Source organism: Choloepus didactylus, chromosome 3 (assembly GCF_015220235.1).
Source record: "Choloepus didactylus isolate mChoDid1 chromosome 3, mChoDid1.pri, whole genome shotgun sequence".
Classification (NCBI taxonomy): Eukaryota; Metazoa; Chordata; class Mammalia; order Pilosa; family Megalonychidae; genus Choloepus; species Choloepus didactylus.
This window is the reverse complement of record NC_051309.1, coordinates 7,051,998-7,074,415: the sequence shown is the minus strand read 5'-3', so window position 1 is coordinate 7,074,415 and position 22,418 is coordinate 7,051,998. Positions and strand designations below refer to the sequence as shown.

Sequence of the window (22,418 nt, the reverse complement as noted above, 5' to 3'; positions counted from 1 at the left end):
TATCATTAGATCATATAAAAATACCATCTAAACACCATCGAGTTTAGAGTTATGCTTTTCCTACCAGCCATCAAGCACATCTGCCGAATTCTCTGAGAATGGACACACTCCCAGCAGGCTAAGGGGTAAGGGAGGCCACACGGGTGGCTGGACTAGGGGAACAGGCAGGGCACACGCACATGGGAATTCCCCATGTCCCAGAGTCAGGAAGGAGGTGTGCAGGGCGGGATCCCCAAAGGCCTGGCTGCCAGCCCCGGCTCCCCACCTGCAAGTGTGGAGGACACCTTACCCACCCTCACAGGTCACTGCAGGGACCATGAGACCCTCCAAAGCCCCTGGCCCTGCCTCCAGAGAAGACACGCAACAAAAGCCACCACTGACCTCCCGAGTGCCTGGTGTGACAGGCAGCGTCTGAGCCTGTACGTGACCAACTCACTCAAACTACCCAGGGAGGCAGGAGCCTCAGAAGTCCCTGTTTAACAGAGGGGGAAACCAAGGCATGATGAGGTTTACTGGCTTGCAGGCAACTGTGACTGGTTAGCTGCAGAGGGAGATAGAGGCTGCTCCCCTGCCAGGTCTGCAGCCCCAGCCACCAACCCGGCAATCCGGGCAGGCGAGTCCTCCGGCCTGGGGCAGGGTGTGGACGGGTAGCTTTCACCAGCAGCTATGGCTGGAGGAGGTCACTGCTCTAAGCCTGGAATCCTGAGTGCTTGGAGAAGAGGAGATGGTGGGGAGAAGGGGAATATCTCCAAGCTCCTAGCACCTGGAGCTGGGAAGGGGCACATTTGTCCCCAAGTTCCCAGGAGCCACCATCACTCTGGCCCCCAGCCTGAGGCTCTGCTTCTGCTCTCCGTTTAGCCATCAGGCCCCTGAGCTGGGGTCAGAGGCTGAGCCTGAGCCCCTGCCCCCTCCCACTGCAGAGCTGGGCACTGCCCAGCACTCAGCTAGTGCCCACTCTGGGCTCTCAAGCTGGGGACACGTGCTGAAGCTCCCTGGGCAGGCCTCACCCATCGCTCAGGTGCCTTGGGCACGGGCTGGAGAGCACCTTCAGCTGTACGCTCCACCCCCCAGGTGGGACCCTTTGTGGCCCAGCCACCACTCCCCACCCCCTTTCTCCATCCTGCACAGGATGGGGGACCCCCTCCAGTCCCCAGAACCCCCAGTTGCTTTGCCCCCAAAGCCCACCCGAGCCAGGACCAGGCCAAGATCAAGGTCCGTGGCAGGGCCCCTGGGCCACAGGTGCCAACTGGGTATTTATTGTGCACCTGACATTGGCTCTTTAAACAACCTCCACCTGGACGGCTGCTGAGACATGATGCTTCAGATGAAAAATGGAGGTGTGGAGCCTTTAAGCCTCTTGCCCAAGGTGGTGAAGCCAGTGAGGGGCTGAGAGGCTTGAAGCTGGAGAGCCTGGAGTCCTGCTGCGATGGTCTGCACACAAGGGTGCCACTTCAACTGGTCACCCACAGTTTGCCGGGCACCCCACAGCTCACACCTGCCCTAAGGGAGGGGCAACAGCTCACCTGACACAGCCGGCTCTGTTCTAAAAGCTGACTGCAACCCCCTCAGGAGGCACTGCTGTCACCCCCACACTCGGGGGAGACAGAAACTCAAGCATGAAGCGTTAAGGAGCTCGTCCAAGGTCACGCCACTGGCACCTGGGGCCGGGACTCACACCAGGCAGTGTCTGAGCTACAACTGAGATTATCCCCATTTTAACTATGGGTAAACTGAGGCTGGGAGGAGCTGGGTGCAGAGTGGGAGGGGCGACGGCCTCCACGCGACCGCAAGGGGCGCTATTGCCCCCGCCCAGGCACACCGCGGCTGGCCCGCGCCCCACACCCCACCCGGCCCCCCGGGGCAGAGCACCCCCCACCTTGCTCTTCTCCTGCTGGAACTCGATCTGGATGCTGGTGAGCTTCGCCCGCAGCTCCTCGTTCGCCATCTGCACCGCGTCCGTCTCCGCGTCGGGCTTCTCGCCCTTGGCGCGGCCTTTCTTGGACATGCTTCCCCGCGGGTGGAGACGCCGAGATCCCGCGGCTCACGCCCACCTGCCGGCAGGTGCGGGGACCAGCTCCGCGGCGCTAACCGGTCGCTCCTCCGCGGGAACCACCATCACTCGGGATCCTGGGGGCGAAGGAAGGCAGCCGGGTTAGCAGGGGGAGGCTGGCGTCCCCCCGCCTCGGGCCCTCAAGCACAGCGGCGGCCAGTGCTCGCCCTCCCCGCGCGGGCCACCTGCGTCGCCTCCCAAATGTCCCGCCATTCACAAGGCGCACCCAGGGCTCCGCCGACGTGAACTAAGAACCGCTGGGAGCTTAAGACGCCCGTCCCGGGCCCCACCCCCAGGGAACCTGCTTTGCGTTTCTTTCTAACTCGCTCCCAGGTGATGCTGAAGCTGCAGGTTCCGGGTGATACCTTGAGCAGCCCTGGTCTACTCCTGCCCTCCGCAGAGCTTGAAGATGAGGCTACACGCCTAAGCCATGTGCAGATGGGTGGTATGCAAACCTAAGTGGGCCTCAGGCACCTGGGGTGCTCAGTTTCAAATGCAGATCCCTGCACCTTGCCCCCAGAGTATGAAGCACCAGGCTCGTGGCAGTGCCAGGGAACCTGCATTTCCCATCAGCACTCCCAGGTGATTCTGGAGCAGGGTCTGGGGACGGCACCTTGAGAAACGGCTGGTGGAGCTCATAAAGGTCATGGGTCCCTCCCCGCCCCACCCCCACCCCCCCAGATTAGCACAGCACTGGGCACACGAGCTGTCAACTCTGCACCCAGCACAGCCACTGGGCCAGCCCAGCAGAGGCTGTGGAGGCTCCCGGAGGAGGGAGCTAAGCAGAAGTGATCTCTGGGCCCAGCAGACCAGGGGCCCTGAAAAGCATCACTCATGGTCCTCCAGGGGACTCCCAAACCTTCTCTTTAGTCAGACTGCCCTCAAAACCCATGGGGTGCAAAGCCAAAACCCCTCAAAATCAGGCCAGTGGTAACTGCGAGAGCCACTTCCTGGGTGCCCGCGGTAGATGTCACACCTACATTACCTCTTGTTTAATCAGCTCCTTATAGGAAGGTGAGGCCCAGCGTTACACAACTGGAAACTGAGGCACATGGAAGTTGAGCACCAGTGACATCCACACATTCAGTAAGAGGCAGAGTCAGGATTTGAACCCAGGTCCACCTGCTTTAGGAAAATCGGGCTCCCAAAGGCAATTGTCCAAAGTCACACAGGGTGGTGGTGATGGTCCCTAAACCCCCAAACCTCCCCACTCCAAGGCCAGGGCACACAGCCTCTTACTGAGGGCCTAGGGAGGGGAACACTGCCCAAAGGACAGGTGGGCTTCAGAGAGGACAACGGGCTTCCATAGCCAGACCCCACAAGTCATCACCCCCCGTGCAGAGGAGGAAACGGGTGCCCTGAGAAGGTGGGCATCTGGCTGCAGGCGTCACACTCTTAAGGGCAGTGCTGACCCTGACACTAGGGGAAGGCTTTGGGGGTGCATGCCAAGCTGGGGCTTCTCCCTGCGGGCAGCCGCTGGAGCAGCACCGTGGAGCGCCGATGCTGGGCAAGAAGGCAAGGCTGCACACACCCAGCCACACCCAGCCGGGGACGCAAGAATCCACCCACTTCCATGTGCCACTGCCCCAGCGCCCTTAATCTCCAAGATCTGGCTTGTCATCAAAACATGTCCCAAGAAATTAGCAAAGTCAGTCTAGAAGGGACGAGTTAGGGTGGCAACGACAAGACAAACCCCTTTATTCTAGAGGAAGTCATGTAAATGGGGCATCGGCGTCCAAATTAGCAAAGCACAAGCGCTCTGAAACGTGCACTTCTCTCCAGGAGTCACCCCGCCTCGCCACTCAGAATTAGAACCCGCACCCCTTCCCTTGCCCGCCTTCATTTCTGTCCACAGCACTCACACTTCCTCACATCCCTTCTGTTCTCCTAAGCTAACCTATTTATTCCCAGGTGTCTCTCCCCACTAGAACATCAGCTTCTTGAGGACAGGGGCTTGGGTCTGCTGTGTTCCCTACTGCATGTGCCCCCCAGTGCCACGACAGAGCCAGGCCCACGCAAGCACTCAGGAAATCTTGGGGAGGGTGAGATTTGGAAGAACGCTCACCCGCAGAAGGAGGCTGGCACTCTGCGTCCCCGAGGACACACTCAAGCCAGCCGCCCAGGTGTCTGTGGGGGGAGTGGGGAAAGAGCAGTCCGGGCACCGGCCCTGGCAGGGGCCGCACAGGGGACACCCATTCTCGGGTTCTCAAGCTCGCCCTGCAGACTGCTAGACACACTGATTAATGTCCCATCATACGGCTCCCCTGCGGCGGGAGGAATTATGACCCCAGCACACACATGTTCTTCATCTTAAACTGTGTCCCTGGGGGTGTGAACCATTGTAAAACTGGACCTTTTGAAGGTGGTATTTTTATTAAGGGGAATCAGAATGGGCCTTCCCCCATATTACTGGAGGTCTTACAGACAGAACCCAGAAGTCACGGAAGCGAGAAAGGAGAGGACATCATCAAGTGACGGGAGGCAGAGACGCAAGCCAAGGAACCCCAAGGACTGCCAGCAGCCAGCCCCAGGATGCGACAGATTTTCGGGTGAAAGCCAGCCTATCTGACATCTGGATTTGGAATTCTGCTAGTCTCAAAACTGTGAGCCAATAAATTCCTGTTGTTTAAGCCAATCCATTGTGTGGTGCTGGTCACAGCAGCCTGGCCAACTAGGACAGACAGACAAACCTGGATCCAAGTCCTCCAGGAACTCCGTGCTGGACACATTTCTTCACTGCCCTGAACCTCAGTTTCCCCATGTGTCCAGTCCTACGTTCCTGCCCCTGCTACCTCACAGAGTCTTCTTCCACCTTCTCTCCATCACTCGAGTCCCGCCTCCGTGACCTTGCTTTCCCCAAACTGGGGAGCCCATTTCCACCTCAGGGCCTTTGCACTGCTGTTCCCGCAGATATCCTCATCTCTTGTTCTTTCATTTCCTTCAGACACCTGCTCCAATGGCAGCTCTTCAGAGACCTCTGCCTTCCAGAAAATAATGATACTAATTATAGCAACATATATAATATTTACAAATTTTTATATCTTTGCAAAATATATTATATATCATAGACATTGTTCTAAGGGACTTAAATTAACTCACTGAAGCTCCCAGCAGTCCTTGGGGGCAGTACCATTGTCGCCTCATTTCTCAGGAGAGGAAGCAGTATTACCCCGGGAGGGGGGCACAGTGGGAAGGGGGTGGGCCAGGTCTGACCCCGACTTCCAGGGCTCCAAGTCCTTTCCCTAACCGCCACACCACACTGCCTCCAGGAGCCCCTTCTCTGTCCCCTTTCCCCCGTACTCTGGTGTATGATTGTTTTCCATATGACAAAATATATGTAACAAAATATATGTTTACTTATTTTGTGTCTGTGTCCCTGCACTAGGATGTAAGTTCCAAGTGGACCAGGCCCGGGCCTGGTGTGTTCTTGCCATATCCCCTGTGCCTGGAACAGAGCCTAGCATGTTGGAGGCACTCTATAAATATGTGTTGAATGAATGAGTGAATGAATGAATGGGTAAGTGGCAACAGCAAACATCTATGAGGCACTTATTATGTGTTGTGGCCTATGTTAGGAGCTGGACACAACACCTGAAGAGGTAGGTGGAGTTATTAGGCCATTCTTGGATAAGGGACTTGAGGCAGAGAGAGGTAAAGTAATCTGCATAAGGTCACACAGAGAGTAAGTGGCTGGTGCTGGGATTAGATCACCTAGGGAGAGAATGCAGTGTGCAATGAGAACAAGAGAACGTGCAAACCTGGAGGAAGGTAACCTTTGAAGGCTGGGCATAAAAGACAATATTGTGAAGAGAAATCATAAACAAGAGGCCTCATAGATAGAGGAAAAAAGGAGAACCAGGGAAGCTAAGAAAAGGTTTCTGGAAGGAAGGAGTCAACAGTGTGGACTGTTACTAAGAGGACAGATGAGGACCAGAAACTGGGCACTGCATTCAGCAACATGGAGTCCAAGGTGATCTCAACAGGAGCCACTTTGTAGGTGTCGGAGTCAGGAGCCAGACAGGGCAGACTCAGGAGATGGGGACGCTGGGAGACAGACGGGGACACGATAAGACAGGGATGCTGGGAGACAGAGAGGGACACTGGGAGACAGAAAGGAATGCTGGGAGACAGACGGGGATGCTGGGAGACAGAAGGGGATGCTGGGAGACAGAAGAGGATGCTGGGAGACAGATGGGGATGCTGGGAGACAGAAGAGGATGCTGGGAGACAGATGGGGATGCTGGGAGACAGAAGAGGATGCTGGGAGACAGAGATGCTAAGAGACATCTGGGATGCTGGGAAACAGAGAGGAATGCTGGGAGAGATAAAGAGGGATGCTAAGAAACAGAGAAGGATGCTGGGAGACAGACAGGGATGCTGGGAGACAGAGAGGGACACTGAGAGACAGCAGGGTTGCCAAGAGAAGGAACTAGATGAGGACTCGCTCGAGATGCTCAACAACTGTGGAGTGAAGTGTAACGTGCGAGCCGTGGAGGACCCGGGATGTCCATCTGTCTTCATCTGCCAGGGCTGCTATAACAAATGCCATATGATGGGTTGGCTTTGACGGCAGGACTTTATTGTCTCACAGTTTTGGAGGCAAAAATCCATCATCAGGGCATTGGCAGGGCTGGCTTTCTCCCGTGTCCAGAAAGTCCTGGCCGTCTCTCTCCCCTTGGGTCTGCACCTCTGGTGTCCACTGACTTCTGGCTTCCACTGACTTCTGGCTTCCACTGACCAACTGTGGCCAGAGTCCCTCTTCCAATAAGGCCTCTGACCCTGATTCCATTCAGCCTCATGGAAGTAGGATCTTTAAAGATTCTTATTCACAAATGAGTCCACACCTTAATTAATAACAGCATCTCCCAAGGTGCTATTGACAAATGGGTTCACACCCACAGTCCCGGGGATTAGGACTTGAACTTGCTTTGTGTGGGGCGTGATCCAATTCCCAATACTGCCCAAACTAGAAAATCTAGAAGGCTGCAATAGAGGCCAGCTCCACTCCCCTGGAGAGGGGCACAGTGAGGTTCTCGATGGGCCTGGGGATTGTCCCGGGTAACGGTCATCCCCGCCAGGCGACTGCAGAAAAGTACACTTTGTCTTCAGATAAGTATGAGCTCCATTTGCTTGGCGTTGACTTATCAGAACTTAATACATAATTATCCATTAACGCCTCTGACCTGCTCATTTTCATAACCACAGCAGAACTCACAAATAGGCCTCTGCTTTTGAAACGCATCGTCCCCACACCCTGGACAAACAGGAAGCACCCTTCAGATACAAGAAGAAAAAGGAAGTTTCCCCTTTTTATTGCATCCGTTGCCACTTCTAGGAATGCATTATAAGGAACTAGCCAGAGGTACAACATCTGACAGAAACCCCTGGATGTTCACCCCAAATTCCAACCCTTAGGGATGGATTAAGTATAATTTACTTATCGGCATGGAGAACTGTTACAAGCCATAAAGAGTGGGAAAGCAGGGTAAAAAAAAAAAAAAAGAGAAAGCAAATATAATCTGTGATCCCAACTGTGTGAAAAACAGATACATATTTGTTCATTTTTTTTTATTTGGCCGCAAATATTTATTGAGCTCCTGCGAGGTGCCCAGCCCTGCACTAGGAGCTGCGGGACACTGATTACGTGCTTCGACTTGGCGGGCCTGGGCCAGGGGATCGGCCACCCCTGGGGAGGGTAGTGGGTACGGGCGACAGCGCCCTCCGCAGCCCCCCGGGCCTGGGAAAGTGAGGCCGGAGGCAGGCCCCATTTCCTCACCCAAAATACCACTGTTAGGGGAGGCTTGCCGGAGGGAACCGCCTTTTCCCCACCCCCTTATCTTGCCCGGACACTCCCCGTTGCCAGTGCAACTCCCATCACCACCAGTGCGCATACATTGTTGCCAGAGCAACTCCCGCCCCTTTTCAAACAACCTCCGTGCTCTCTTAGAACCAATCCTAACCTCCGCACCCTCTCAGAACCAATCCTAGCCTTTATCCCCTCAGCATTGACTTGTAACAACCCCCGCCCTCTATGCCAGCCTATATAACCTGTGCTCACCCCTAATAAACTCTCTTGGCTTCTTCACCCTCAAAGAACCGTGTCCTGCCTGTTCCTTCTCGCCGCCCTCCACACCTTGCATGCCTCCGCCGGGGACCGGGCCCAGTCCCCCGCCTCGCCCTCGCCTCCGGGAAAGAGCCCCCGCCGCCGGTACCCTCCGAGCAACGCCGAGAGCCGAGGGTTCAGCAACCGGCCGCCCCCCCCCCCAGACAAATCAACTGCGACCGCAACTGGCGCCCAACGTGGGGCACCTGCACTTGGAAGTCCTCTCCACGCAGCGGTCCAGTGAAGCCACTCGCTCGCCCGGACGCCTCTCCAGCTCCCCTTCTCCTCGCCTGCAAGGTAAGGGCCGCCTCTCCCTCGCCGCTCCCGGAGCCGCCTCTCCCTCGCCGCTCCGCGTCAGGGGCCGCCTCTCCCTCGCCGCTCCGCGTCAGGAGCCGCCTCTCCCTCGCCGCTCCGGAGCCGCTCCTCCCTTCCCCACTACCCATTCTTCCGTCTGCCTCTCGTCCTTTTCTTCTATAACCCCCATTCCTCCTAACGCTCTCCCTCTTTCCCTCCATTACTTTGCTGTAGTCCTTTGTATGTTTCTTTCTTTGTTTGGCGCCGTGTACCTCTTTGCAACCGCCCCCCCAGACTGCTCCAAAATGGCGAACTTCCTCCTTCTTCTTCTACTGAGGGGAGGAAGTGCTCTAGTGATGACGTCAGCCCTAAGCCGGGCTGGAAACCGCATGCGCTTTACCCCGCCCTTTCACAGGGCGGAGCTAGTCCGCCATCTTATGCCTTAGGCCCCGCCCTTTCACAGGGCGGAGTTAGTCCGCCATCTTATGCCTTAGACCCCGCCCTTTCACAGGGCAGAGCTAGTCCGCCATCTTGTGTCTTAGCCACGCCTACCGCGCCGCCATCTTGCGATGCTTGGGGCCTCCCACTTCCACCTCCCCCTTCGACAAGCTCCCCCTCGGAGCCGCTGCCGGCAGTTGCCGCCGCCCCTCCCACCCTGCCGACTAACAACCCCTGGCTGCCTTCTACACCTCAAGGCAACCCTTGGGGCAACGCTCCCCCTACCCCCACTCCCGTGCCAGGCCCTCTACTTTGGGTGCACCCTGCTAAGAGCCGGCTTAGGAAAATTTGCCCCGCAGTGCGGCTCTGGATCAGCCTAGCTTCAGATCTAGTCACTCTGGCTGTTCATGTATTTGGAGAGCCGCCGGAAAAAATTATCTGGCCCCTGGACGCAGGCCTAACCCGCCTGCTTATACGTGATAACCTGGACATGCAAATTCTCTTAGAAGGATTTCAGGGGGAATTCAGCTGTCATTATCCTAGCCATCGGCTGTTACAGGGACTCGCCAAGCTTCCCTTCCGCAGCCCCTTCCATCCTTTCCCCTCCTCTGCACCCATCCCGGGTGCCACTACCGTCTTCACTGACGCCTCCAAAACCCGTTTTGCCTTCCTCTCTTATTCTCAGGACCACCCGGAACCCCGCCTATTCAGTTATGTCAACCTTCATTCAGTTCAAGTGGGGGAAATTCTGGCGGTGTCATACGCGCTAAAGGCCCACTGCAACCACCCAGTAAACATTTTCACAGATAGCCTCTACACGTATCAGGTCTGCCGAGTCCTCGCGTTTTCCACCTTTTTCCCGGGAGACTCGGCCATTAATAAAGCACTTTCTAACCTCAGAAGCATCCTGGAGCATCGACAGAATCCTTGGTTCATTAGCCACATTCGTAGTCATTCAGGCCTTCCGGGGCCCCTGGCTAATGGCAATAGTATAGTAGACCAAGCGGTCTCAGCTCAAAATACCCAAGCTATGCTAACCCACACGGCAGCCCCTCCGGGGGACGCTGTTAACCAGGCCAAGTTATTGCATTCCAGGTTTCACTTTTCGGCTACGTCGTTACATCATCTATGTGGCCTCCCCCTAGATACCTGTAAACATCTTGTCCGCAATTGTGCAACTTGTGCGCCCTTTGCGCCGCTTGGCCCCCTGCAACCTCAGGGAGTCAACCCACGAGGCCTAAAACCCAATTCTAGATGGCAAATGGACGTAACTCACGTTCCGTCCTTTGGACGCCTCAAATATGTGCATGTAATAATTGACACCTTCTCGGCCATGTGTTATGCAGTCCCCCTTGCCGGGGAAACGGCCAAACACTGTATCAAGGCCCTAAGACAAGGAATTCTCTTCATGGGAGTCCCCTGGGACCTAAAAACGGACAATGGGCCTGCCTATCGCAGTGCCTCCTTTGCGGCCTTTCTTCAGTTATATAACATCACCCATCATTTCGGCATCCCCTATAATCCTCAGGGGCAAGCCGTTGTGGAAGCAGTCCATCGCCGCTTAAAAACACAAATTGAAAAAGAAAGGGCAATGCTCCCCCAGGCAACTCCAGGGGACCTTATCATAGCAGCCCTTATTCACCTTAATCTACTCACATTCAATAAAGAAGGGCTTTCGCCCCTACATAAACATTGGGGGCCCTCGTATAAGCCCACCCAGGCCCCGATGGTTTACTGGAAGGACCCAGAAAATAATGCCTGGAAGGGTCCCTCCCCACTCCTCGCCCAGGGGCGCGGGTTTGCTTGTGTTTTCCCAGATGATGCAGCGCAACCAATCTGGATCCCAGGAAGGGCAATCCGGCCTGCCACCAGCAACCACGCGTCTAACGAGACGAGAACGCCGTCGTCTCCGCAACCTGGTGCACCAGATGACAACAGTACACCTGGGCCTGGACCCCAGTCCGAGTGAACCCCCTTTTTCCACAGCCCTCCAGCCGCACCTCAGCTCCAACCAGCCGCACCTCAGCTGCAAACAATGCATCGCCAACCCCACCACCCCGACCTCCTCTACCCCCCTCTCGCTACTCCTCTCCCCTCCTCGGCCTTATCCAAGCGGCCTTCACCTCAGTGAATTCCTCCAACCCCAATCTTACCTCCTCTTGTTGGCTTTGCCTCTCCACTTCCTCCCCCCTGTATGAGCCAGTCGCCTCCAACCTCTCTTTTTCAGAAAACACAGAGGACAGCCCCTCGGAATGCAATTGGAATACCTCTGCCGTCCCCTTAACCTTTCATTCAGTCTCCTTTACAGGAAAGTGCATCCGCCCTCGCTCGAGTAACTCTCCCAGCCTCACAGCTTGTGCCAACTACTCCTCTCCCAGCAGCTCTGCCAAGTTTCTTATTCCCCACAACTCCTCCCAATGGCTCTGCTCCTCTACAGGACTTACCCCCTGCCTTAATGTGCAAACCCTCAATACCACTAATGAAACTTGCCTCCTAATTGTCCTTATCCCTAGGGTCTTATACCACAGCGAGGAAGACTTCTTCCTCCGCCTGGAAAGAACTGCAGATCCCGCCCCTCTGCAAAAGCGAGAGCCCATCACCGCCCTTACAATTGCCTCCCTCCTAGGTCTTGCAGGCGCTGGCACCGGAATCGCTGCATTAGCCAGTCAAGGCTCCGCCCTAACTCACCTCCGAGCGGCTGTTGACGAGGACATTCATCACCTACAAGACGCTATTTCCCATCTTAAAAATTCTGTCAATTCCCTCTCTGAGGTAGTGCTCCAAAACCGCCGAGGTCTCGACCTTCTCCTCCTCAAAGAAGGAGGCCTCTGCGCCGCCCTAGGAGAAGAGTGCTGTGTATATGCCAATTCCACAGGTCTCGCCGAGGACAGCCTAAAAAAGGTCCGAGAGGGACTGGAACAACGCAAAAAAGACCGTGAAGCCACCAGCTATTGGTCCCACATCTTTACCCCCCTCCTCCCTTACCTCCTCCCTCTTCTCGGCCCCCTACTAATGATCATTCTAGCTCTCACTTTAGGACCCTGCATTATCCGCAGAATCGTCCAACTTGTAAGAAAACAAACAGATGCTATTTTTTCCTCGTTCGTGCAAATCCAGTACCAGCGACTCGCCACCTCTGACGCTCCCTACTCCAAGATGACAACCAACCCTCTGCAACCTCACCGCCACCGGTCAACCCGCCGACCGCGAGGCCCTTCTCAATCGCCTGAACCTCGTACCAACCTCGAGCTCCAGTTAAACCTTCCACCTTCGCCCATCCCGCTAGCAGCGAGGCCCTTGTCGAGCGCCCGGGCGCCACACCAACGCTGAGCTCCAGCCTTGCTGAGCCACCGTCAACCCTTTTTCCCCAACCTTCCCCTTCCCTCATCCTTTAGCGGACCTCTCCGGTAAGCTTCTTCCTTTAATTAGAAAAAAAGGGGGAAATGCGGGACACTGATTACGTGCTTCGACTTGGTGGGCCTGGGCCAGGGGATCGGCCACCCCTGGGGAGGGTAGTGGGTACGGGCGACAGCGCCCTCCGCAGCCCCCCGGGCCTGGGAAAGTGAGGCCGGAGGCAGGCCCCATTTCCTCACCCAAAATACCACTGTTAGGGGAGGCTTGCCGGAGGGAACCGCCTTTTCCCCACCCCCTTATCTTGCCCGGACACTCCCCGTTGCCAGTGCAACTCCCATCACCACCAGTGCACATACATTGTTGCCAGACACCGTTACCGGAGCAACTCTCGCCCCTTTTCAATCAACCTCCACGCCCTCTCAGAACCAATCCTAGCCTTTATCCCCTCAGCATTGGCTTGTAACAACCCCCGCCCTCTATGCCAGCCTATATAACCTGTGCTCACCCCTAATAAACTCTCTTGGCTTCTTCACCCTCAAAGAAACGTGTCCCGCCTGTTCCTTTCTCGCCGCCCTCCACACCTTGCACGCCTACGCCGGGGACCGGGCCCAGTCCCCCGCCTCGCCCTCGCCTCCGGGAAAGAGCCCCCGCCGCCGGTACCCTCCGAGCAACGCCGAGAGCCGAGGGTTCAGCAACCGGCCGCCCCCCCCCCCCCAGACAAATCAACTGCGACCGCAAGGAGCCAGGGGTGCAAGGGGGGAACCAGACAGCCACACCTGCAAAATGTTAACAGCAATGCAGTTTTCCAACTTTCAAGACCCCACAAGCAGAAGACTCAAAGGGCAGAGACAGACGGGAGCAGGCCAGGCACACAGGAGAGGGGCCACGGCTCCCCACTGCCCCAGCTCTCAGGCTCCTACCAAGAAATGTGCGTTCACACCATCGTCTCATCAGAACGTCCACATCCCCACTTCTGAAGGGACAGAGCTGCAGCATGGGACACCCCTGCTCAGAGGCCATCCAAGGTTCAGGCTACCTGCGGAGAGAGCCCTGCCCTGGTGCCCGCGCCCCCTGCCTCGCACTCACCTCATGCTCCTCGCCCCAGGGCACTCCCCAGCAGGCCATGCTGCTTGCAGTCCTCCAATCCAAAAAGCACCTCTCCCATCCCTGCCTCCTCCAGGAAGCCTCCCCTGAAGCCCCCACAACTGGGTCAGCTGCCTCCTCTGGACACTCACAACCGCAGGCTTGTAGGGGGCAAGGCAGAGACCACCAAGGCTAACCCTGCGTGTTGGCTCATCTGTCAGTCCCCCACCAGACTGTCAGCTCCTCGAGGGCAGGGCAGGGCTTTGGCTTCCAGCTGGTCTGCCCCACCCTGTGCCCAGCACAATTTCCCAGGTTGAGTAACTTCCAATGAACCGACGCGAAGCCCAGGGCTCTCGACGCACCACCCTCAGCACAGGCCAGGACGGGGCCTCAGGAACTGGTGAGACGAGCAGGTGCAGGGTGGGAAGGGTGCCCACCATTCTGAGCCACGTCAAATTCAGGGTTCATGGTGGGCCCCTGGCAGCCGGGCCCCGTGGCCACGGCCAGAGGTGCAGCGTGTCATGCAGCACCCCGAGAATCAGCCCCCGCAGAGCCTGCCAGCCTCCACAGGTCCTCACCTGGTCCTTGCCCAGTGGGAGCCACAGCAAGTCACTGTGCTCCCTGCCTGAGCTTGGCCCGCCCTGTGCCAGGGGCATTGCAGCTGGAGCTCACAACCACCCAGTGAGCAGAAAACGGCACAGCCCACTGTTGACAAATGAGCTAAACAGGGGCTCAGTTGGGCAAAGCGGCTCACACAAAGCCACATGGGAAGGACAAGTCAGAGCTGAGAAATGTCATCCCAGCTATCGCTCCAAGTGCCTGGCTGCGAGCTGGGCCAGGGTGGCAGGGGAAAGCCGGACGAGGGCCAGGTCTCCACCCCCGCAGAGCTTTCAGGCAGGGAGACAGCCAGGGAAATGGATACATAAAATAATTATGGACTGTGATCGGTGCTAGAAAGAAAACCAAGGGAGGACATTGGGGTGGCTCCATCACATCACCAAGGCCGAGTCGGGGAGCAGTGGGAGCAGGCTGCCATTCCCGGGGGTCGTGTTCTGGGGGTGGGGGGTGGGAGGCAGGACCAGCTTCATGATATGGGGGACCCAGGGCAAAATGCAAATACCGGGATCCTTGTTCAAACAGCAGCAGCTAAGGCCTGGCACCAGGGCTTCATCTTGGGCCCACCTCAAAATTCCCTGAGCAAAGCTTCTCGGCAGTAAAGGTCTAGAAGCAAGCAAAAGGGTGAGGACTCTCTCTAGACTGAGCAAGGCAAGGGCCAGAACTTTTGTGGGGGCTCCATGTCCACGCAATACAGGTTGGGCTTTGGCTGATGATGGTTGTGGAGAGTTGAATGGAGGTCCCCAAAAGACATGTCCACATCCTATTCCCCAAAACTATAAATGGGACCTTATTTGGCAAGAGTCTTTGCAGATGTCCGTAATTTAAGGATCTTGAGCTAGCACCCTGGGTTACCCAGGTGGGCCTTAAATCCAATGACCAGTGTCCCTTTAAGAGACACACAGAGGAGAGACATGTTGCTGGGAGAAGGCAACGAGAGAAGAGACTGGGGTGATGCAGTGACAAGCCCAGGAAGCCAAGGAGTGTGGGAAGCCACCAGAAGCCAGAAGAGGCCAGAGAAAGCCTGGGCGTGAAGACACCTTGATTTCAGACCACTGGGCCCTGAACGGAGAGAATTAACTGCTATTGTTTTAGGCCCTCCAGTTTGTGGTACTTGGTTGCAACAGCCTTAGGAAGTGAACACACAGGCCAAGCAGGAAAGACACTAGCAGGACACACTGATACATTTTTAAAAGACTGAAGATAATCAGCTTCTCAGAACTGGAGTCTCCATAAGGCCTGCCCCGGTCCCCACTGCATTTATAGGAGCAATAAGCAATAACGTCTCCCAGCTGGACCCAGGCAGCTTCACATCCTCACACTTCCACAACTTAGGGGGCAAGACGGGGAAGTTCCGTCACCTCCATTTTGCAGATGAGAAAAGTGAGGCTTGGAAAACCAAAGCGAATTATTTGAGATTATTCAGTGATCAAGGGGCTGATACGGGATTTCCAGAAAGACCTCCAGTGCCACGCAGCCTCATATTTTTGTCATGGGTATTTTCATACAAAGGAGTGATGGATGGAAAGAAATTAAAGTCTTAAAAAGGTTAACTTCTATAGCAGAAGTACAGAGGAAAAAAATGTTCTTGCTTCTATGAAATAGTCACTGGACTTATAAATTCCTTCATAACTTTAAAACTTACATAACATTTTTTTTCTTGAAGTTCACCATTTATACTAGATGTGATTATATATTCTCAGACTGCTATATCAGTAGACTTTCCAGGGTATATCCTTACAAAAAAAAAAGCTTGCTTGTTTAAAATGACAGTTGTGATGTGGTAAAAAGTTTAAGAAATATGAATGTGAGTGGTAAGTATATCTCAGTTTATATTTGTATTTTTCCATAATTCTTTTGTCCTATGCAGTACTGCTGAAGCCAAGAATATATTTTTTGCTTATTTCAGACATGAAAAAAAATGGTCATATATTGTGATTTCCAGCTGTGGAATTTAAGAAAAGTAATCTGTTTTCATGACTCTGATTGGCACCAGAGAAAAATAGGAAGTACTCTAATTGAAAGGCTTTACATTTCTGTAATCAAATTTAGATTCAGTAATCATTATTTCAATACTATTTGTGCCAGTTTGAATGTATTATGTCCCCCCAAATGCCATTATCTTTGATGTAATCTTGTGTGGGCAGACGTTATCAGTGTTGATTAGATTGTAATTCTTTGAGTGTTTTTTTGGAATGTGCCCCACCCAGCTGTGGGTGATGACTCTGATTGGATGATTTCCAAGGAGGTGTTGCTCCGCCCATTTGGGGTGGGTCTAAGTTGATCAGTGGAGCCATATAAATGAGCTGACAAACAGAAGGATCTCAGTGCAGCTGTGAGGGACGTTTTGAAGAGGAGCTACAGCCAAGAGGGACACTTTGAAGAAAGCACAGGAGCTGCAGATGAGAGACAGTTTGAAGACGGCCGTTGAAAACAGACTCTTGCTCTGGAGAAACTGAGTGAGGACAAATACCCCAAGTGCAACTAAGAGTGACATTTTTGAGGAACTGCAGCCTAGAGAGGAATGTCCTGGGAGAAAGCCATTTTGAAACCAGAACTTTGGAGCAGACGCCAGCCACGTGCCTTCCCAGCTAACAGAGGTTTTCCAGACGCCATTGGCCATCCTCTAGTGAAGGTACCCGATTGCTGATGTGTTACCTTGGACACTTTATGGCCTTAAGACTGTAACTGTGTAACCAAATAAACCCCCTTTTATAAAAGCCAATCCATCTCTGGTGTTTTGCATTCCAGCAGCATTAGCAAACTAGAACACCATTTCTGAAAAACTGAGTATTGCTATTCAGACACGTCTTCAAATGAAGAACCTATCAAATTTATCTATTCATTCCCAGTCCTTCTCACTATTCATGTAAGGGCAGGATTACAATTGAAGATGGAAGTTTCCACCAAACTACCATGTCTTCCATTTCCCTGCTTTGAGGAATACCACATACTTTGCCATAGGCAGAAAAGCTTCCGAATATCGTGTAGCACTCTTTTTTCTCATCTTGCTTCAGACTTTAAAATGTACCCAGCTCGCTCTGCAGCCTGACACATCATCAAGAGCATACAGTAAGGTAGTTACACAGTTGGAACATTCTTTAAGAATGTGGTTTTTCCTTTCTCTTACCTTCTACATTCCATTAAGCATGGGGTTTACCGGGAGCACAGCATCAAAGTTTTACTTTTTCAAGCTGAATAATTAAGAATTCCCTAAAAAATAAAACCCTATAAATTGAGGCTCGAATCTGGTACATATCTTACCAAACAGCCTTCAAATATATTTGGAAGCAAAAATCAGTAGGAATATAAAACCTTGAAAAATGCCAAAAAAAAAAAAAAAAAAAAAAATCCCTGAAATATTCTTCTATAAATGGATTCTATTTCCCCAAAGAGTTTAAAGCATTTTTCTACCTAGAGAAAAAAGATAAATTCTGGGTAGTGTGTGCATCTTCCTACATTCACTATAATATGTTAAAGACAAATGTATTTGTAAATATTGGCATTTTCGACTTTTAAAATGATGTATTATTTAAGATGAACTGCTATTTAGAAATAACTACAGAGAAGCAGAGTGTATATTCCTTGGCTAAAGGAAATGTAAAATGCGTACATGCACATCAACCTACTCATGTGTATCTACTGGCAGCTGATGTGTTTTATCTAATTTCCTTAAACTTGTACAAAACATGTTTTAAAAATTATAAAAATTAGACAATTATTATTTATCTTACATGCCAAGATTCTATTATTCCAACCTGAATGAAAGAATTCACTGGATTTGGATTAAATTTTCATGTTTCATATACTTATTTTTATCTCACAATTCCCAAAAGTCTTGGCCTAAACCATCCCTAGATTAGTAAATTAACCTACAACTAAATTTTACAACTGCTATTGATTTGAAGTGGGTTAATGTGTATAAACCCATTTGGTCTACTGTGTTCCAAAAAAGATTATTTAATGTTGGAACAAAGGCCTACTGCTAGATCTGATAGAATATACCTTTTCATGTTACATGATTGAGTGCAATTTTTCATTTATCATACAGGTGACATTCTAACATGAAAAGCAGTAAATAAGCCATGTTTATGTATTGTACATGTAAAGAAAAATAAAACTGTTTATAATACTTGTGTTAAGCTAATTTATTTCAGTCATTTCTACCATATATATATGATATAGAACTATAGTGTGATCATTTCACCTTATTTAGAATATAGCTTTATAAAAGATTAGACATAAATTTAAGTTTCTACAATATGGATGAAAATAATAACAGTGTTCCATGAACACTATTGTGGAAGAAAGAACAATGCTGTTTATAATGACATATCTTTATTTCCTAAAGATACAGCCAACAATTGTTGAAACTCAAATATTACTTTAGAAATCATTTTCCTCCTAGCCAACAAGTTAACATTGCTGTGCTGAAGACTTAATTTTCCAAAACAAACACAAGTATCATAAATGGGATTCTAAAATTAAACAAAACCCAGAAAAGGAGAATGCCACTTCTTAGCAAGAGTGTTCACATGCTATTATTGGCTTAATGTAAAAGTGATTGTTATCAGTGACAACTGTTACCATTATTTTGCTCAGCAAATTTATATAACCATCCTAGAATGGTGTGTAACAAATTGAATGGTTGTATGATACCAACAATATGTTTTTGTTTAAGTGTAAATGTTGTTGGTATTTTCAATTCAAGATCAATTCTAAACACTTCAAAATTAAATAGAAAAGTGTATTATTAGAAAAAAATTTTCTAAGTCAGTGTACTCCTTTGGTTTAAATACCTAAATCCAAATAGATTGTGCTGACTTAAGAAGCCACCCCTAGTTCAGTAATATGCTTCTTGGGAATTTATTCTAAGGAAACTGTGGTGTTTGAAGCTGTATGTACCCCAGAAAAACATGTTCTTAAATCTAATCATTTCCTGTGTGTGAACCCATTGGAAGTAGGATCTTTCGATGAGGCTACTTCAGTTAAGGTGTGGCCCATCTCAATAAGGATGGGTCTTAACCCTCCTAGTGGAGTCCTTTATAAATGGAATGAATATGGAGAGAGTGAGAGAAAAGCCACAGAAGGAACTAAAAGCAACGAAACCTGGAAGAGAAGGGAGAGACCAGCAGACACCGCCATGTGCCTTGCCATGTGGCAGAGGAGCCAAGGATCACCGGCAGCCAGTCTTCAGGAAAAAAAAAAAACATCGTCTTGATGATGCCTCGAGTCAGACATTTTCCTAGCCTTGAAACCACAAGCCAGTAAATTTTCATTGTTTAGCCAAACCATTTCATGATACTTGCTTCAAGCAGCCTAGAAAACCAAAGCACTCCCAAAAGGAAAATGCCATATGTCCAAAGATGTTGAGTGTAGTAATATCTTAATTGTTTATAGCAATGAAAAACTGGAATGACCTAAGGACTGAATAAACAGGGCATATCCGCCAACCAAGGAGCAACCTGGGAAAATGCATCAAATAAGGCTGAGCAACGAGAGCGGCACATAAACACTGCCTGCCTGTGGCTGAGCCGGGAGAGATGAGAAAATGGTGCTTTACATCCAGTCCACATCTGGTGGTTTCTAAGCTTCATTTCGCATCCCATGATTGTTGTAAAGCTGTCTGTGCAATCAATAAAAATAATGAAAGAGATGGTGCCAGATTCTTTTGAACACGAGCTGAAACAGCAGAGTGAGGCTCAGGCCCCAGCCCAGCAGGCATGCCTTCCATTCATCCTCCGGGGCTCCCTCTCCTCACCTGTAAAATGGGGTGCAAGGGTCCCCACTCCGTAGAGTTGTTGGAGGATTAAATGACTTCATGTTTGCAAAGTTCTCAGCACAGTCCTGGTATACAGTAATGCCCAAACATGTCAGCTTCATCGTCCTCATCCAAGTTGGCATGCCCTGCCCGACTTACAAATAATATCCATATTGATCCAGGATTTTTCCAACAATTCAGTTGAAAAGCTGGCTGTGTAAAGGAGGGGGGAAGGGCAGGCTACTTCCCAACATTCAGGCCGAGAACAACGTGATGATTTGGAAGCCTACAAGCTCTTCCCTTCAACTTCCCACAGCTTCCAAAGAACTGCGCCTCATAGATTTAAGGTTGCAAGATGTGGAAAGGATCTAAATGCCCAGCCAGAGGGGCTTCCTCAAAAAAGTCATGTTACAGCCATGCAATGGGGGAGGGTACAGACATGGAAACTTCTGGCATGCACCCGGGAGCACAGACGCACGAACTGTGCAGGAAGTGACGAGTGCACCGATGCACCCATAACCCACGGACACAGACAGCCACACCCACTCCAGCTGATATTCAAGAGAACTGCCCAGAGGCACCAGACCCGATTTTTCCAGAGAAATCAGAAACTGATTTTTATGTGAAACCGCCCCAATGTTTATATGTCAAAAACAAATTCAAAAAATGTTTTAAATATTTTGCAGCCCAAACAAAACTCATCTGTGGGCTACATCTGGCCTGGGACCACCCCCTTTCATATATATGCTTGCCCTGTGTTAAGTGGAAACCAGCACCTTACATAATAGTAAGCGCTGAAACTACCCTAGATGAGCATGGACCCATCTACTAACAATGGATATCCTTGAGGGGGGTAAGGTACTTGATTTTATCTTCTCTTTCAACTTTTTCTAAAAATACCTTCAAATTTACAGGAAAATGCAAAAATTATACAAAAACAAAATATATAAAAAGAGAGAAGTTGGAAATGCTAGATTCGATCATTTGTGAAATTTTGAGATTCTTTAAGCCTCTGCCTCTTGAATCAAAATGAAAAACTAGTTATGCTTTTTCAAAAAAAAAAAAAAATACAAAAACAATACATAGAACTCCAACATACCCCTCACCCAGATACCCAAATTCACCAACTTGAAGCATTTTGCTACATTTGTTGTATCACTCTATCCATCCATCTATTATCTATCATCTCCCTTCCTACCTACCATATCTACCTATCTATCTATCTATATCTTCTAAACCTTTGAGAATAGGCTGCATGTTGCTCTAACATATATAATACCTCCATGTACATTTCTTGAGAACAAAGATATTCATTTATGTATCTACCTCAGGTAGAGCTATCAATTTTAAGAAACTCAAGCTTGATATAAAGCAGAGTCCATATTCCAATTTTTTCAGTTGTCCCAATGAAATCCTTTTGGGCACTTTCTTCTCTGTTATTAAGTCCAGTCCAGGATCGTGTATTGCATTCCGCTGTCGGTTTCCTCAGCCTCTCTCTCTCTCTCTTTTTAATTGTGGTAACATATAAACAGCATAAAATTTTCCATCTCAACCACACTCAAGGATAAAACCCAGTGGCATCAGCCACATTCACAGTATTGTGCTTCCTACCACCATCCATTACCAGAACCTTCCATCACCCCAAACAGAAACCCCGAACCCATTATGCATTAACTCCCCACTCCCACCCCCAACCTGTAATGTCCTTTCTGCATATTCTGGTTATTTCACGTAAGTGGAATCCTACAATATTCGTCTGCGTCTGGCTTATTTCACTCAATATGATGTCTTCAAGGTTCATCCTTATTTCATTTTGTTTACGTTTGATTTTACTTAGATACATTTTCTAAAGGCTCTGTCTTGCATATTTAGCATGAAAGAAAAATAAGATTATCACTGTTTTTAAAAGACTGTGCCAGGAATCAAGGAGTGGCAGAGGCCTTACGAAGAAAAATAACACAATGTCATGTAAAGAGGTAGAACTGAGCCACTTTCAACCTAAATTCAAGTCCCGCACAAGCAAGCGCTGGTTGTGGGACACAGGCTGTTTCACTCCACGTCTCTGAGCTTTAGGTTCCTCAACTGCAAAACTGAGGCACCCCCACCCCCACCCCCACCCCACACGGTGTGGGGATCAGCGAGAGGGCGTGCAAAAGGTGAAGCGTGCAGCCTCTGGAGCCAGCCCTCAGACAAGGGACTTCACTTCTCTGTGCCTCAGTTTCCTCATCTTAATCCTTGCCTTGTAAGGATGTTGGCAGAATGACATGAGTTAATAATTGCAAGGTGCTGAAAACCAAGACTTGCACCCTAATGAGCACTTGAAAAATGTGGGCAATTTTACTACCTTGTAAACCATAAAATCCATTTTTAAAAGCAAACACTGTTTCTTGTTACTACTACAATAATTTAACAAATGTAAAAGGCTCCACATTTTTCCACGTTTTGTCTCTTTGTATGCACAGAGTTGGAACCACTCTGAATCCCATTTTCTCTTCCGTCTTCAATTACTTCAATGCTAGTTTCCAATTAGTCCCCAAGGAGGCTCCACTGACCTAGACTGGGGTCCCACAGAACACAGCAGAGACCACAGGAGAAGGAGACCAAAAGGCCGGTAGGGGAACCCCTCCACCGTAGGGGACCCCCTCACATGGAGCCTACCATCACATGCTTTATGCACAATCCCAGCAGGCCAAGCTGTCTGTCCTCCCAGCCCTGGGCAG

At 50.8% G+C, this 22,418-nt stretch overlaps 1 protein-coding gene across 10 annotated transcripts in view; it reads right to left on the bottom strand.

The window, feature by feature from the left end:
• Window positions 1–22,418, bottom strand: part of JAKMIP1 (janus kinase and microtubule interacting protein 1) — a 194,557-nt gene that overhangs the window by 101,779 nt on the left and 70,360 nt on the right. For 9 of the 10 annotated variants that reach the window (XM_037829363.1, XM_037829359.1, XM_037829358.1 and 6 more), the window contains exon 2: window positions 1,877–2,127. In XM_037829363.1, coding sequence (XP_037685291.1) covers window positions 1,877–2,005 — 129 coding nt within the window. In that variant the 5' untranslated portion in view covers window positions 2,006–2,127. Of the gene's footprint in view, window positions 1–1,876; window positions 2,128–3,035; window positions 3,623–22,418 lie in introns of those variants that run through there. The other variant, XM_037829355.1, reaches the window with a different exon arrangement.